This window comes from Molossus molossus, unplaced genomic scaffold (genome assembly GCF_014108415.1).
Source record: "Molossus molossus isolate mMolMol1 unplaced genomic scaffold, mMolMol1.p scaffold_m16_p_13, whole genome shotgun sequence".
Classification (NCBI taxonomy): domain Eukaryota; kingdom Metazoa; phylum Chordata; class Mammalia; order Chiroptera; family Molossidae; genus Molossus; species Molossus molossus.
The window spans coordinates 36793592-36810276 of record NW_023425348.1 but is presented as its reverse complement, the minus strand read 5'-3'; the positions used below and the strand labels follow the sequence as shown (position 1 = coordinate 36810276).

The window sequence follows — 16685 nt, the reverse complement described above, 5'->3', positions numbered from 1 at the left end:
GGTTTCATTGATCTTTTGTATTGTTTTTTGAGTCTCTGTGTAATTTATTTTCCCTCTGACCTTTGTTATTTCTTTCTTTCTACTTACTCTGGGTTTTTATATTTGTTCACTTTTTATTTCTTTAAGTTATAGGGTTAGATAGTCTATTGGAAATTGTTTTTTGTTTCTTGAGGTAAGCCTGTAATGCTATGAACTTCTCTCTCTCAGGACTGCTTTCGCTGTGCTATTGCTTTTATTCTAATAATTTGACCCTGTAGATTTACTTTTATGTTCTAAATAAGAACTTACTGGATTCCATTCATGTTGTAGATATTTTGGTATCAATATCCACTTAAACAAATGATATAAAACAAGAGACCCTTTATCTTCAAAGTAGTTGATTATGTCTGAGTTGTTTTAAGGGATGTCACAGTCATGCACAGATTATCTCCTTTATAGCTTTCCATGCCTAAAATTTCTTATTTAATGTGTTTCATGTCCAGAATAGCACATTAATATGTGGCAGGATCTAATTTATTGGAGTAATTGGATTTAATCAGTGTACTGAAATAGACTGGTATTTGGAGGAATACAAAATTGTATAAGCAAACAGTCCCTGCCTGTAAGAAGCCTGAGATTCTGTTTGGTGTGACAGGAGCTCTACTAGTGTGTCACAAATAGTAGAAAGCACAGTTTATTATTAAGGTTCTAATGAAAAGTACAGATGAGAAGAATTATAGAACATGGAGATAGAGGAATTATAAATGGAGGAAATACAATTTCACCTAAGCCTCAAACAATGGATTGATTTTAAAGAGGTAAGTAGTAAAGAAGCACTGTAGGTAGGGAATATGTCAGGCCCAAATAAAAATAATGCTTATCATCTATTGAACATTTTTAATGTGTCAATCAGTATCCTGCATCACCTCATTTAATACAACAATCTTACGAATTCCCCTTTTTATAGATTAGGAAACAGATTCAGAAAGTTAAGTACCTTGCTAAGTAAGTGACAGAGCAAGGACTTGAACCTATACTTTGTCCTCTTAACCTCTGTGCTGTAATTCTATGTGAAGTCCCTGAACTGGAAAGATGAGATGTGTTCAGGGGATATACTGTTATGTAAGTTTGATTGTTCTGTGGACTGTTATGAACTAAGTTTGGATAAGTTAGTTTGTAAAATGTCTGAGAAGTGGCAGTGGGAAAGAAAGAAAATGAATGAAGACATCTTCCAAAGCAGTCATTAACAGAGTATAATGAGAAGTTAAAATTTTGAGTCAGAATAACAGATAATTATGAAACTATAGCTAGGGATATCAGAAAGGCTGGGGAGATTTGGGAAGCAAGAGGTTAAATTCAATTTGGCACATTTTGAGTTTAAGGTGCATGTAGGTCACTCAGGTGCAGAAGTTGCAGGCAATTTAAAGGGGGGTGGAGACAAAAATTTCAGGAGTAATAAAGTATAGAGAAGAGTGTAGAGTATTGAAGCTCGAATGTCGAAGAATGTTACTAGAGGCATGGGAGGAAGCAGAGAAAAGAGTAGGGAATTTGGATGAAGAAGTCTGAGAGATAGAGCCAGGATCCATTAGGGCTGAGCAAGTAAAGGAAGAAGTTTAAGAATTAGGCAGAATATCAGTTACAGGATAAAACTAAGGGGGAATAAAGCTTAAGGAAATGCTACTGAACTTAAGAGCTCACTGTAAGGCAGTGGTCCTCAACCTTCCTAATACCGTGACCCTTTAATACAATTCCGCATGTTATGGTGACCCCCAACCATAAAATTATTTTTGTTGCTACTTCATAACTATAATTTTGCTACTGTTATGAATTGCCATCGGAAATAATGTGTTTTCCAATGGTCTCAGGAGACTTCTGTGAAAGGATTGTTCGACCTCCAAATGGGTTGCGAGCCACAGGTTGAGAACCGCTGCTGTAGGGGGAGGCTGACTGTATTTTTATGCAGTGGTAGGGGTGACACTCAGTTTGCAGGTAGATTTGAGGTTGAGATATTAATTTGAGAAGTAGAAAGTGAGAATGGTAACTTCAGAGGACATCAGGGTCAAATGAAGCTTTCCTTGATACTTTCCTCCCTCTAAGCAATAGTTTAAGCCATTCCCTCTGCCTTGATTGTCCTTCTCTTCCTCAGAGTGACTTCTTCCTTCTCAGAGCTGATGTGGTGCTTTTTCTTTGTACTATACTGTTTAGTTTTTGCTTATCAAGGACAGCTTTGTATCGTTGATTATCTTCATCTCTGCATAAGTCCTAATTCCCTAAGTTATGTCTTCATATTCTTTGTAGTGTTTAAAACATAGTAAGCACTCAATATATGGTTTGTGATGATTATTAACTAGTTTGTTAATGTGAGTCAGACAAAATCATGGAGATTATTCTTTGTACAACTTTTGATAGAAATAAACTTTTGCCAAGATACTGGTAAATATGGGCTGGTTAAATAAGAAAAAAGGCTGAGGGAGAACAAAACTAAAATAATATTAATTAATAATTTTTTTTTATCCTCACCCGAGGACCTTTTTGCATTTATCTTCAGATAGAGCGGGAGGGATAGAGGGAGGAAGAGAGAAACATCGATGTGAGAGAGATACATCAACTGGTTGCCACCCACACGACCCCAACCAGGGCCGGGGACAAACTGCAATCGAGCTACATGCCCTTAGTGGGAACCGAACACGGGTCTCTCTGGTCCGCGGGCCAACACTCTAACCACTGAGCAAAACTGGCCAGGGCTTAACTAATAATTTTGGTAAAACAATTACTCTGTACATTATATAGAGGGATGTGCTGTGTATATGATATAACCCATATACAGAAACCGGGCCAATTGTAAATTCAGATGGAATCTTCTCTAATGCAGTTAGAAGTTTGATTTGGAGCTTAAACTAGTTACTTTAATAATGAATTTTTTTATTATATTTAAAACCAAGTTAAAATATTCTGTTTTTGAAATAGTGAAAGTTTAAATTTCAGTTTTATTAGCTTAACATTAAAGTATTTAATTTAGTGGTTATTAATTAGTGCTCATGAAAAGTGTGCCTTATAAATTGTATATCCATACTCAAATGAGAATGTGAAATCAGGTATTATAAATGTCTCCTAGTCAATGTTAAAAAGGATCTTAAATATTTTCTTTGGATTAGCTAAGAACTTCTCACACTTGGCCTGTTGCACATATGTAAGAACATATATAATCATTTAGCTAAGTTAATAAATTGCTTGCCTTTAAATAACCTGCATCTGCATTTATGATTTAACATCTATGTTCATGTAAACCCATTCTTATTTCTCTATTTTTAGGCTCTTATAATCAATGGAGCAAATCTGACAGTTCAAGATGATCGTGGTTGCACTCCTTTACACCTTGCTGCAACACATGGACATTCATTTACTTTACAAATAATGCTCCGGAGTGGAGTGGTGAGGGATTCCTGTTAATATTTTAGAATGTATAATCATATAAATGAAATAGCATTGATAGTCTGTTTATCTCTTTCTGACTTTTTAAATACCCTTTAGGGAAGTAATTTGATCTCTCTCTTTAGCTTTTCCATCTTTAAACGTGGGAGCAATAATTTAGATAAATCTTCAAAAACAAAACAAAAGAAAAAACATCCAGTTTTGTAGTGTAAACTATTTCAGAGGCTATGGGTTCTTCATGTCAGCTCATAGTTTAACTGGGAAGCCTCAAACACATGTTAACCAGTGATTGTAAATCATTCTGAATTTCTGTGTGTAACTCTTATGTCATATAATTTATAAAGTGATTTGTATCCCAGACATTTCACTTACTATATTTATTTTTAATATTACCCAGAGGTTGTGAAAATGATAAACTACCTATGCCCAGGCCAGTTTGGCTCTGTGGTTTAGAGTGTTGGCCTGCGGACCAAAGAGTCGCGGGTTTGATTCAGATCAAGGGCACTGCCTCAGTTGTGGTTCAGTCCCTAGCCCCAGTCGGGGTCGTACGGGAGGCAACCAATCTATCTGAAGATTAATGGAAAAATATCCTCAGGTGAGGATTAAAAAGAAAAAAAATGAACTACTTATATTGAAGACATTATGGTAAGAGTTAGTGCTTCTATAGATAAAAAGTGAAAAATATTAATATTTTTTCATTAACTCTTTCTTTATGCTCTTAAGAATATGATTTGATCATTTTAATCCATTCCTTTCATTTTATTTGTCAGGTCCCTATGAACAGTAGAATGATTAGTAAAGTTCCTTTATTAAAAAAATATGTTTTGGCTTGGCCAGTGTGGCTCAGTGGTTGAGCATCGACCCATGCACTAAGAGGTCACTGGACTGATTCCCAGTGAGGGCACATGCCCAGGTTGTGGGCCCAATCCCCAGTGGGGGGTGTGCAGAAATCTGTCAATCGATCTTCTCTTTCATCGATGTTTCTCTCTCTCCCTCCCTTCTTCTCTCTCTAAAACCAACAAAGAAAAATAAATTTAAAAAATATATGTTTTTATTGATTTTTTAGAGAGAGAGGAAGGGAGACAGATAGAAACATTGATTGGCTGCCTCCTGCATGCCCCCTACTGGGGATCTTGGGCATGTGCCCTGACCAGGAATTGAACCAGGGCTTTTCAGTTTATGGGATGTCGCCCAATCCACTTAACCACACCAGCTGGGTTAGTAAAGTTCCTTTTTAAAAACTATTTTTATATGACTAGTTATGTTCTTTTTAAAAATACTTTTATAGCCCTGGCCGGTTTGGCTCAGCGGTTAGAGCGTCGGCCTGTGGTCTGGAGAGACCCGGGTTCGGTTCCCGCTAAGGGCACGTACCTCGGTTGCAGTTTGTCCCCGGCCCTGGTTGGTCGTGCGGGTGGCAGCCACTCGATGTGTCCCTTCACGTCGATGTTTCTCTCTCTCTCTCCTTTCCTCCCTCTCCCTCCCACTCTATCTGTACAAAAAATGGAAAAATATCCTCGGGTGAGGATAAAACAAAACAAAAATACTTTTATAAAATTTTATTAGTATGTTATTAGCTTGTGTGTTCCAATTAGTGGTTTCACTAAATTTTTCTTTTATATTTAGTGTTTGCCTTATAGTTTTAAGAACAGCCTCCAGTTGTCAGTTGTTGAGTTAAGCTGCTACACTTAGTGTTTTCCCTAGAAAACAGAAAGAAACTTAGTCCTTGTGAATGTTACCTCTAGGATCCCAGCATAACTGATGTGAGAGAATGGAAACCTGTACATTATGCAGCTTTTCATGGACGGCTTGGCTGTTTGCAACTTCTAGTTAAATGGGGATGTGGCATAGAAGATGTGGACTACAATGGAAATCTTCCAGGTATCCACAAAAGCAGATATTTTGCTTTTTCATTAACATAAGCTTTTAAAATGTTGATCATGTTTTAAGAAATTTAAACTGTCGTCATTCTGATAGTCCCTCACAAAACTTAAGTAGTAAATATGTTAACATGAACTTTTTTTCATCTTATATTACTCCTATATTGTGTACATTTCATGTGATTGATTTCCTCCCCTTGAACAATATCAGCAAAAGAGAAATTGGCAAAATTAAAAGTTGGATTTTCTTTTCCAGTCAGCTGTTTTCTTCATCTACTGTCTAGTGTTGTTATTTTTTAACTTCATACATCTCTGTCCATAGACTACTTTATTATTATTTTTAAAATGTATTTATTGCCCTGGCTGGTGTGGCTCAGTTGGATGAGCATCGTCCTGTATATCAAAAGGTCTCTGGTTTGATTTCAGGTTTCAGGTTTCAGGTTGGATCCCAGGTCAGCATGCGTGCAGGAGGCAAGTGATTGATGCCCCCTCCCCCCATTCTCTCCCTCTAAAATCAATGAAAATGTATTAAAAAAAATAAAATAAATAAAAATGTATTCCTTTGTATCACTAAGAACATTAGCTATTTATTTTTATCTCATTTTCTTCTACATGTGAGTTAGTCTTCTGCAGCTATGGAGATATTTTTGAGGATGCATTTTTAAAAAATGTGTTTATTGATTTTTAACAGAGAGAGAAAGGAAGGGGAAAGAAAAAGAGGATGGGAGGAACATCGATTTATTGTTCCACTTATTTATGCATTCGTTGGTTGCTTCTTGTATGTGCCCTGACTAGAGATGGACCCACAACCTTGGCATATGGGGACAATGGTCTAACAAACTGAGCTACCTGGTCAGAGCCTCTGTAGACTACTTAAAAAAAAATAGTACTAATAGTGGACACTAGTATATTTGAGTTAATTTGCTGTTGATTGCAATTGTCCAGCCTGCCGGTTGAGATCTATACTCTAAATGTCCTGTCTTCTTCTAAGAGGTGCTGCAGAAATTCATAGGAGGAATAGGTCATACTATGATTGGAGTAAGGGTTACTAAAAATGATACTTGAATTATGTCTTAAAGGAATCTTCAGCAAACAAATAAGTTGAAGTCCAGGCAGAATGTTCATTTAGTGAAGGTTTTTTGGTATAAACTTTTTCAATTTTTGTGTCTAGAAATGATTATTTTGCTCTCATCTTTTTTTTCCAATACATTTTTGAATAAAGTTTTTACAATAAATTTATTTATGTATATGGTGTGAGCAAATGGTCCAGATTCATTTTTTGCATGTGTCTGTCCAGTTTTTCTAACACCATTTATTGAAGAGATTGTCTTTTCTGCATATTCTTGGCTCCTTTGTCATAGATTGATTGACCACATAAGTGTGGGTTTACTTCTGGGCTCTCTATTCTGTTCTTTTCACTTTTATGTCCTTTTTTGTGTGCCAGTACCATACTGTTTTGATGATTATGGCTTTGTAGATTGCTTTGGGTAATATAGACATTTAATGATACTAATCTTTCTAATCCATGACCAAAGTGTTTATTCATGTTGTCTTCAATTTCCTCATCAAAGTCTTTTAGTTTTCAGAGCACAGGTCTTTTACCTTCTTGGTTAAATTTATTCCTAGGTTTTTTATTCTATTTGATGCAATTGTAAATGGGATTGTTTTCTTAATTTCTCTTTCTTTCTTTCTTTTTTTTTTTTTATCCTCACCCGAGGACATTTTTCCATTTTTTGTTCAGATAGAGTGGGAGGGAGAGGAAGAGAGAGAGAGAGAAACATCGACATGAAGGGACACATTGAGTGGCTGCCACCCGCACGACCAACCAGGGCCAGGGACAAACTGCAACTGAGGTACATGCCCTTAGCGGGAACTGAACTCGGGTCTCTCTGTACCGCAGGCCGACGCTCCAACCCCTGAGCCAAACTGGCCAGGGCAGTTTCTCTTTCTGATAGTTTGTTATTAGTTGATTAAAGTCTTAAATATAAGACCCGATACCATAAAACTTCCTACTAGGAAACATAGGCAGTAAACTCTTTGACAATGATCTTAGAAATATTTTTTTTGGATGTGTCTCCTCCAGAAGGGACAACAAAAGCAAAAATAAACAAATGGGAATACATCAAACTAAAAAGCTTTTGTACAGCAAAGGAAACCATCAACAAAATAAAAAGACAACTTACTGAATGGGAGAAGATATTTGCAAATGACTTGTCTGACAAGGGGTTAATATCCAAAATATATAACAAATTCATATCACTCAACATCAGAAAACCAAACAATCCAATCAAAAAATGGGCAGAAGACTGGAATAGACATTTCTTCAAAGAAGACATACAGGGAATCAAAAGACATATGAAAAGAAGCTCAGCATTGCTAATCATCAGGGAAATAAGATATCATGTCACACCTGTCAGAATGGGTTTTATCAAAAAGTCAACAAATAACATGTTCAGGGTGTGGAGAAAAGAAACCTCACGCACTGTTGGTGGAACTGTAAATTGGTACACCACTATGTAAAACAGTATGGAGGTTAAAAAAAAAGTAACTGCCTTATGACCCAGCAGTTCCACTTCTGGGTATTCACCATTGAAAACAAAAACACTGATTTCGAGATATATGCATCCATATGCTCATTGTAGTATCATTTACAATAGCCAAGTGCCCATCAATAGACAAGTGGATAAAAAAGTTGTGGTACATATATACAATGCAATATTACTTAGCCATTAAAAATGATGAAATCTTGCTATTTGCAGCAACAGGGATGAACCTAGAGGGTTTGATGCTAAGTGAGATAAGTCAGATGAAGACAAATACCATACAATTTCACTTATATGTGGGATCTAAATAAATAAAACAGAAACAGACTCATAGATACAAAGAACAAACTGATTTTGCTGGAGGGGAGAGGTTGGGAAGATGGATGAAAATGGTGTAGGAGAATAAGATGCAGATTTCTAGGTATCAAATAAGTCACCGGGATATAATGCACAGTATAGGGAATTTAGTCAATATTGTAATAACTGTACAGATGACCTGTGGTTACTAGACTTATTGTGGCAATCACGGCATAAGATATATAAATGTCAAATCGCTATGTTGAACACCTGAAATAATACTTCAATAAAAAAATAAGTTTAAAAAACTTTAGTTGGAGTAGAACATGCATATAGAAAAGTGCCCAATTTAAATGCACAAGCTTATTGAATTTTCACGAACACTTCTCTTAAGTTGAATTTTTTTTTTTTTAATCCTCTCTGGAGGACATTTTTCCATTTTTTGTTTAGATAGAGTGGGAGGGAGAGAGAAGAGAAAGAAACATCCATGTGAAAAGGACACATCGAGTGGCTGCCACCCGCACGACCCAACCAGGGCGGGGGGCCAAACTGCAACCGAGGTATGTGCCCTTAGTGGGAACTGAACCGGGGTCTCTCTGGACCGCAGACTGACGCTCTAAATGCTGAGCCAAACCGGCCAGGGCATGAACACTTCTCTATCACCATAAGCAGATAAAGAAATTGCCCTGGCCGGTTTTCTCAGTGGTTAGAGCACAGACCCACCGACCAAAGGATCCTGGAATCAATTCCCGGTCAAGGGCACATACCTGGGTTGTAGGTTCGATCCCTGGCCTCTATTAGGGTCATGTGCGAGACCACCAATCCACATTGATGTTTCTCTATTTCTGTCTCCCTTCGAATCAATGGAAAAAATATCCTTGGGTGAGGAGTAACCAAAAAAAAAAAGCCTCCTTCATATCCACTTTTTGGTTAATCACTCCAAAGTTAATCACAACCTTGACCTCTAACATAAAAATTAGTATTTTCTTTTTTCTGAACTCTATGGAGTAAAATAATATATTGGTATTCTTTTGTGTCTGGCTTCTTTTGAGTTTCCAAAGTGGTTGTATCAATTTATATACCCACAAGCACTCTTTGAGACTTCAAGTTGTTCTACTTTCTCATTGACACTTGATTTTTTTAAATTTATTTTTTTAGTTTTAGTTACTCTTTTGGGTGTATAGCGATATCTCATGGTTTTAATTTGCGTTTTTCCTGATGACTAAAGATGTAGAACACCATTTCATATGCTTAATGGTCACTTGGTTATTTTCTTTTGTGAAGTACCAGTTCAGATCCTTTGCCTATATTTTATTAAGTTAGTTGTCTTTTTAAAAATCCAATTGTAGCCCTGGCCGGTTTGGCTCAGCGGTTAGAGCGTCGGCCTGCGGTCTGGAGAGACCCGGGTTTGGTTCCCACTAAGGGCATGTACCTTGGTTGCAGTTTGTCCCCAGCCCTGGTTGGGTCGTGTGGGTGGCAACCACTCGATGTGTCGCTTTCACATCGATGTTTCTCTCTCTCTCTCCCTCTCACTCTATCTGAACCAAATATCAAAAAAAAAGGTCCTCGGGTGAGGATAAAAAAAAAAAAATCCAATTGTAGACATTCTTTCTATACTTTAGATTAGTGATTTTCAACTGATGTGCTGTGACACGCTGGTGTGCTGCAAGACTTGAAAACGTGCAGTACCTGACTATTTACTCAGGTACACTGACCTCTTGATTTTCAAATGCAAAAATACAACAACCAACACAACAGTAGCCATCCAGTGTGAACGAGTCAAAATTATACCTATTTTTTTTGTCAGATTGGCAAAATATGTATTTTTTGGTGTTCCCCAGAATTTAGTAATTAGTTTATGTGTGTGTGTGCCATGAGATGAAAAAGACTGAAAATCACTGTTTTAGATGTAATCTCTGTCATTTACATGTGTTGCAAATATCTTTTCTTTTTTCTTTCTTTCTTTTTTTTTTATCCTTACCCGAGGCCATTTTTTTCCATTTTTTGTTCAGATAGAGTGGGAGGGAGAGAGAGAGAGAGAGAGAAACATCGATATGAAAGGGATACACTGAGTGGCTGCCACTCGAACGACCAACTAGGGCCGGGGACAAACTGCAACCAAGGTACGCGCCCTTAGCGGGAACCAAACCCAGGTCTCTCTGGACCGCAGGCCGACGCTCTAACTGCTGAGCAAAACCGGCCAGGGCTCTTTTTCTTTTCTTTTTATTTTTTCCTTTCTTTTTTTCAATCCTCACCTGAGGACGTTTTTGCATTTATCTTCAGATAGAGTGGGAGGGAGAGAGGGAGGAAGAGAGAGAGAAAAACATTTATGTGAGACACATAGACTGGTTGCCACCCACACAACCCCAACCAGTGCTGGGGACAAACCACAACCGAGGTACGTGCCCTTAGTGGGAACCAAACCCAGGACTCTGGTCCATGGGCTGACGTTCTAACTGCTGAGCCAAACCAGCCAGGGCGCAAATATCTTTTTCTTTTAAATATATTTTCTGTTCTGTGGCTTATCTTTTCATTCTTTTAGGGTGTTTATTTATTTTTTGTTAATCCTCATCCAAGGATATTTTTTTCATTGATTTTTAAACAGAGTGGAAGGGAGAGAGGGAGAGGGAGAGAGAGAGAGAAAGAGAAACATTGATATAAGAGAGACACATTGATTGGCTGCTTCCCCCACAACCCCAACCAGGGCCGGGGATGGAACCTGCAACTCAGGTACATGCCCTTGACCGGGAATGGAACCTGTGACTCTTCGATCCAAGGTCAACGCTCTTAACTGCTGAGCCAAACTGGCTAGGGCCAGTCTTCTTGTTTTTAATAAAAATAAGTTTATGGAAAAGTGACGAATTATGTAGTGATAAAAAGAACATCATTCATATTTGCATAGTGACAATTTTGGCTTGTTTCTTCCCCTATTTTTCAAAATATTAAAAAAATATGTCTATCATCTATCTATGTTAAATAGCAAGCATTGTCTCATGTAATAGTAAACTGCATAACTGCGATTCACTTTCCAAGAAAATTTTCTGGTGACCCTCATTTGGCCTTTCCACACTTATATTAAGTATTGCTTTGGCAAGACTGGAAGGCTGAGTAAGGACATGTAGGCTGGAAAAAGGTCTGTTATCCTTGCTAAGAGTATGTCTCTGTTATATAGGGCAGGATAGTCATCTTCCTATGAGCATTACAGTCAATGTGTCATTTTTTTTAATGATTATTTTATTATCAACTTAAACATGAAATTATTTTTTTCTCTCACCTGTAGTTCACTTAGCAGCCATGGAAGGCCACCTTCACTGTTTTAAATTTCTGCTCAGTAGAACGAACAATGCAGCACAAGCTTTGAAAGCCTTCAATGACAATGGAGAAAATGTATTGGACCTGGCCCAGAGGTTCTATAAGCAGAACATTTTACAGTTTATCCAGGGGGCTGAGTATGAAAGAAATGATTCAAAAGATCAGGAAAGTAAGTATAAACCTGAAATGTTTTAGCATTTAATATGTAGAATAAATGGAAAAGGAAAAGAAAGAAGTTATGTTAAATGTTATATTAAAATATGTTATATATCATTATCGTTATATTCAGGTTCTTGCCTTTATTATGAAATATTTTAGGCAGAAATATACAGAGATTAATGTAATGAACAATTTTCATACCATTGAATTTAAGAATAAAATAGTATAGATACAGTTGAATCTTTTGGATCTCTCTCCCCTAATACCATCCATTCCATTTTCTTCTTCCTCAGAGATAACTATTGTTTTGGCTTTGTAATTCCATTCTATGGTTTTATATTTAGTATATACGTACTCACAAAAATATGCAGTATTGTTTAGTGTAATTTTAGAGTAAGAGACCAAACTGCTATAACTAAGAAATCCTGACATTCAATGGTTAAATGATATAGAAATTTCTTTCTTTTACATGACAGCTTTGACTGGAGAATAAATCTGTTCTATATCTTCCCAACTAAATCTCTGTAGTTGTTAATCCAGAAGAAGATGAGGAGGAAACAAGAGTATATGCCTAAGACTAGATATTTTCAAGGTCTAATTTACACTAATCACTTTGCTAACTTACCATTGACAAGAGTTTTGTTACATGGTCATACGTAGCTGCAAGGAAGCCTGGAGAATTTACCACCTAGCAGAGAAGCCTCATCTCAGCTGAAACTGTCTTACTAATGAAGAAAAGGGATTTTAGTAGACAACTGGCAGTTTTTAAATCTTCTTTTAAAACTTTATAAAAATGGCATAAAAGAGTACATATCCTTCTATGACATATTTTTTAGATTAGTTGATACATATATCCTAGTTTCTTCTTTTTTTTAAAATCCTCACCCAAGGATATGTTTATTGATTTTAGAGAGAGAAAAGGAGAGAGGGAGAGAGAAAGAAAGAAACATTGATTGGTTGCCTCTTGTACATGTCCCAAGTTGGGACTAAACCTGTGACCTAGGTATGTGCCCTGACTGGGAAGTGAACCCATGACCTTTCAGTGTACAGGATGGTGCTCCAACCAAGTGAGTCACACAGGCTAGGGTTAGTTTATTCTTTTTAAGCATTTATATAATATTACATTTTATACAAACCATTATTTATTCATTCTCCAATTTGCCATTACATTGTTTATAGTTTTTTGCTATTACAATCAATATGGTAATGAATATTGTCCATGTCTCCTTATGTACATATACAAGAGATTCCTCAGAGAAGTGCTTCCCTACCTTTTTCACACATGGCCTACACAGAAATGATATTTGTATGTCACACTGGGATCATTGAAGGAGGGTTATTGAGGTACTGCTTATCTTCTCTGAAGATTGAGAGTTAATAGCTTTGCCTTGATAAATAGTTGGGAACTACTTTAGATTTTGCTTTGTGGGATATGCCCATCTTCAGTATAAATAGGTATTGCTTAATTCTTCATTAATGTAATGTGGTTGTAGAAATTTACACTCATCAGCTATGTTTGCTAAGAATTTAGAGAAGCAGTATTCAGTAATGTCAGATTTAAATATTTTTGCCAATTGGTTGGGTATGAAAAAGTTTAATTTGTGTTTTGATTTTCATTTTCTTGACTAGTAATGAGGTTGAACATTTTCTTTTAAAGTTATTGGCTGTTTTAGTTTTCTCTTCTATGAATTGCCTGCCTATACCTATCTCCCTTTAAAAAAATTCTGTTCTTTGTCCTTTTCTAAATGTTTTGAGTTCTTTCTATGGTCTCAGTTCCAATCCTTTATTAATTTTATCGGATATAGATATTTTTTCTCACACTGTGGCTTGTTTTTTCCCTTTGATGATAGCCTTAAAAAAAAACAACTTTATTAAAGTATGGCTTATATACAATAAACTGTATTCATTTAAAGTGTGGAATTTGATGGGTTTTGACAGTTGTATATACTTATTAAACCACTACCACAATCCAGATACAAAACATTTCTATCACCTCAAGGGTTTTTTCATACCCCCATGCCCCATGGAGTTCACCCTTCCTTTGACCTTGGCCCCATACAACCAATTTGTTTTCTGTCACTATAGATCAGCGATTTTTAACCCTTTTCATCTCATGGCACACATAAAATAATTACTAAAATTCTGTGACACACCAAAAATATATTTCTTGCCGATCTGACAAAGGAAGTAGGTATAATTGTTTTATCTTTTTAACTTTTAATAATTATTTTTCTCTTAAAAATATTTTTTAAGAGAGAGAGAGGAAGGGAGATAGGGAGAGCGAAACATCAATTGGCTGCCTCCTGCATGCCCCCTACCAGGGATAGAGCCTGCAACCCAGGCATGTGCCCTGACTGGGAAGAACTGGCAACCTTTCAGTGCACTGGACATTGCCCAACCGAGTTACGCTTGCAAGGGCAAAAATAGGTATAATTTTGATTCATTCACACTGGATGGCTATTGTTGTATTGGCTGTTGTCATTTTTTTTATTTGACACTCTAAGGGACAAGAGGTCAGTGCCCCTGACTAGATAGTCAGGCATTGCATGTTTTAAAAGTTCTTGCGGCACACCAGTTGAAAATCACTGATATAGATTAGTTTGAATTTTATAATGGAACCATTTTGAGTTTCATCTGTGTTACATATATTAATAGTTTATTTCTTTTTATTGCTGAGTAGTATTTCACTGTATGGATGTGCCATATTTTGTTTATCAGTTCACCTGCTGATGAGTATTTGGATTGCTTCCAATGGGCTATTATTAATAAAGCTGCTCTGAACATTTACATGGACATATGTTTGCATTTCTCTTGATAAATACATAGGAATGGGGCATATGGTAGGTGTATATTTTACATTAAGAAGTTGTCAAACTGTTTTCCAAAGTAGTAGTATCACTTTTTTTTTTTTTTTTTTTTTTTTTAGTAGTATCACTTTAAATTCCCACCAGCTATGCATAAGAATTTTATTTGTTCCATGGAATTCCCAACATTTGATATGGTCAGTCTGTTTTATTTCAGCCATTCCAATAGATGTGTAGTGTTATATTATTGTGGTTTTAATCTACATTTCTCTGATAACTAGATACTGAGCATCTTTTCAAAACATGGACATTCATATATCTTCTTTTATGAAGTGTCAATTCAATTCTTTTGCCAATTTTTATTGGGTTGCTTGTCTTGTCTGCTAATTATTGAATTTTGATAGTTCTTTGTGTTTTGTCAGATATATATATTGCAAAAATTTTCTCCCACTCTGAAGCTTGCCTATGTTTTTTAGTAGTGTCTTTCAAAGAACAAAACTTTAAAATTTTGATAAAATACAATTGATCAATTTTTTTTACAGGCCATGTTTTTTTGTGTCCTATCTCTGATATATGATATCTATGCTATGCCCACCCCAAGGTCAGAAAGATATTCTTCTATGTTTGTTAGAAGTTTTACAGTTTTAGCTTTTTAATTCATATCTTTGATCTACATCAAGTTAAAATTTATGTGTTGAGTGAAATAAAGTGTTGATTTTAATTAAAAATGAATATGACTAAGAATAGTTCCGGTATAATACTACTCCTAGCATGTTTGAGGTCCTGAGGGGTGGAAGGGCTACACAATTGATAATGGTCTTATTTTGTGGTTCTCTTTTTATTACTTTATTATCAACTGAACTAATTCCAATATAACATTTTCATACTTCAGTTAATATTGAAATCTAAAATGTGTGACTGCTTAAGGCAGGAAAAAAGAATGAACTCATGTGTTTACTGAAATGCTGAATTTTTTATTCATAGCTTTAGCATTTCCAGGTCATGTGGCTGCCTTTAAGGGTGATTTGGAAATGCTTAAGAAATTAATAGAAGATGGAGTAATCAATATTAATGAACGTGATAATAATGGATCAACTCCTATGCATAAAGGTGAGTGAGTTATGATTCCTGCTTAATTTTGAATTCTAACACTGTTGAGTTATTTACCTTTTAAAATAGTTATCCATCACAAACACATGAAAATTATGGTATAGAGTGCTTAATTTTAATTTTATCTTTTTTTTTTTTTTTTTTAATCCTCACCCAAGGACATTCTTCCACTTTTTTTTGGTTCAGATAGAGTGGAAGAGAAAGAGAGGAAGAGAGAGTGAAACATCAATGTGAAAGGGACACATCGAGTGGCTGCCACCCACACGACCCAACCAGGGCCGGGGACAAACTGCAACCGAAGTACATGCCCTTAGCGGGAACCGAACCCGGGCCTCTCGGGACCGCAGGCTGACGCTCTAACCACTGAGCAAAACTGGCCAGGGCTGGAGTTTTGTTCTGTTGTTTCATTTGGGACCTCTTTCTTTGTCTCTTGATTTTGGCTGCCTCCCTGTGTTTGCTTCTATGTATTCCTTAACGAGAGGTATGGGGCTAGCTGAAACCAGATGCTGCTTGTTTGAAAGAATTTAGGAAAACCTGAAGCAGGATCCAAGACAGGCCAATCCTATGGTAAAGTAACTGGCAACAGCTTGGGTGGGCCTGAAAGTTGAGTGTGGCAGGGCCTCAGGGAATCACCATGGCGGGGGCAAACAGTGTGAGTCAGGTTGCTGGAGTCCCAGATATGGATGATAGCTGTCTGCTGCCCCAGGGAAGGGCTCGCCAAAGGAACAAAGGCCTCTGATAGCACATCTGTCCAGGAGAAAGCTGCTTCTCCAGCCCTCGCTTCAGTGCCAAACAACTCAGTCCATATATCTCTGGTGCCTTTCAAGCTGTCTCCCCCACGCTGGAGCCTAGAGGGAGGGAGTCCAAGTAAGTCTATGCGTGAGCCCTTTAAGAGGAGCTACCGGGGGCTACAGAAGCCTCAGCCTCCCTGAGCCTCAGTTCCCCCTGGTTTTTCCAGCCATAAGTTATGGGGACTTCTCTTCCTGGCACTGGAACCCTGAACTAGGTGCCTGGTGTGGGATGGGGCCCCTCAGTCCTCAGGGAGGATCTTCCCAGCCGAGGTATCCTCCTAATTTTTATCCACCACTCATGGGTGTGGGACCAGCCCATCGTGCCTCTCCCCCTCCTACCAGTCTTGATGTGGCTGCTTCTCTAATTTCGTAGTTGTAGGA

The 16685-nt window shown here is 37.1% G+C and overlaps 1 protein-coding gene across 6 annotated transcripts in view; it reads left to right on the top strand.

Moving 5' to 3' along the window:
• The window catches only part of ANKRD42 (ankyrin repeat domain 42), a 50354-nt gene that overhangs the window by 14122 nt on the left and 19547 nt on the right, over positions 1–16685 (top strand). For 5 of the 6 annotated variants that reach the window (XM_036259458.1, XM_036259462.1, XM_036259461.1 and 2 more), the window contains 4 exons: positions 3292–3411; positions 5154–5289; positions 11409–11609; positions 15388–15513. In XM_036259458.1, the coding sequence (XP_036115351.1) occupies positions 3292–3411; positions 5154–5289; positions 11409–11609; positions 15388–15513 (583 nt within the window). The remainder of the gene's footprint in view (positions 1–3291; positions 3412–5153; positions 5290–11408; positions 11610–15387; positions 15514–16685) is intronic. The other variant, XM_036259463.1, reaches the window with a different exon arrangement.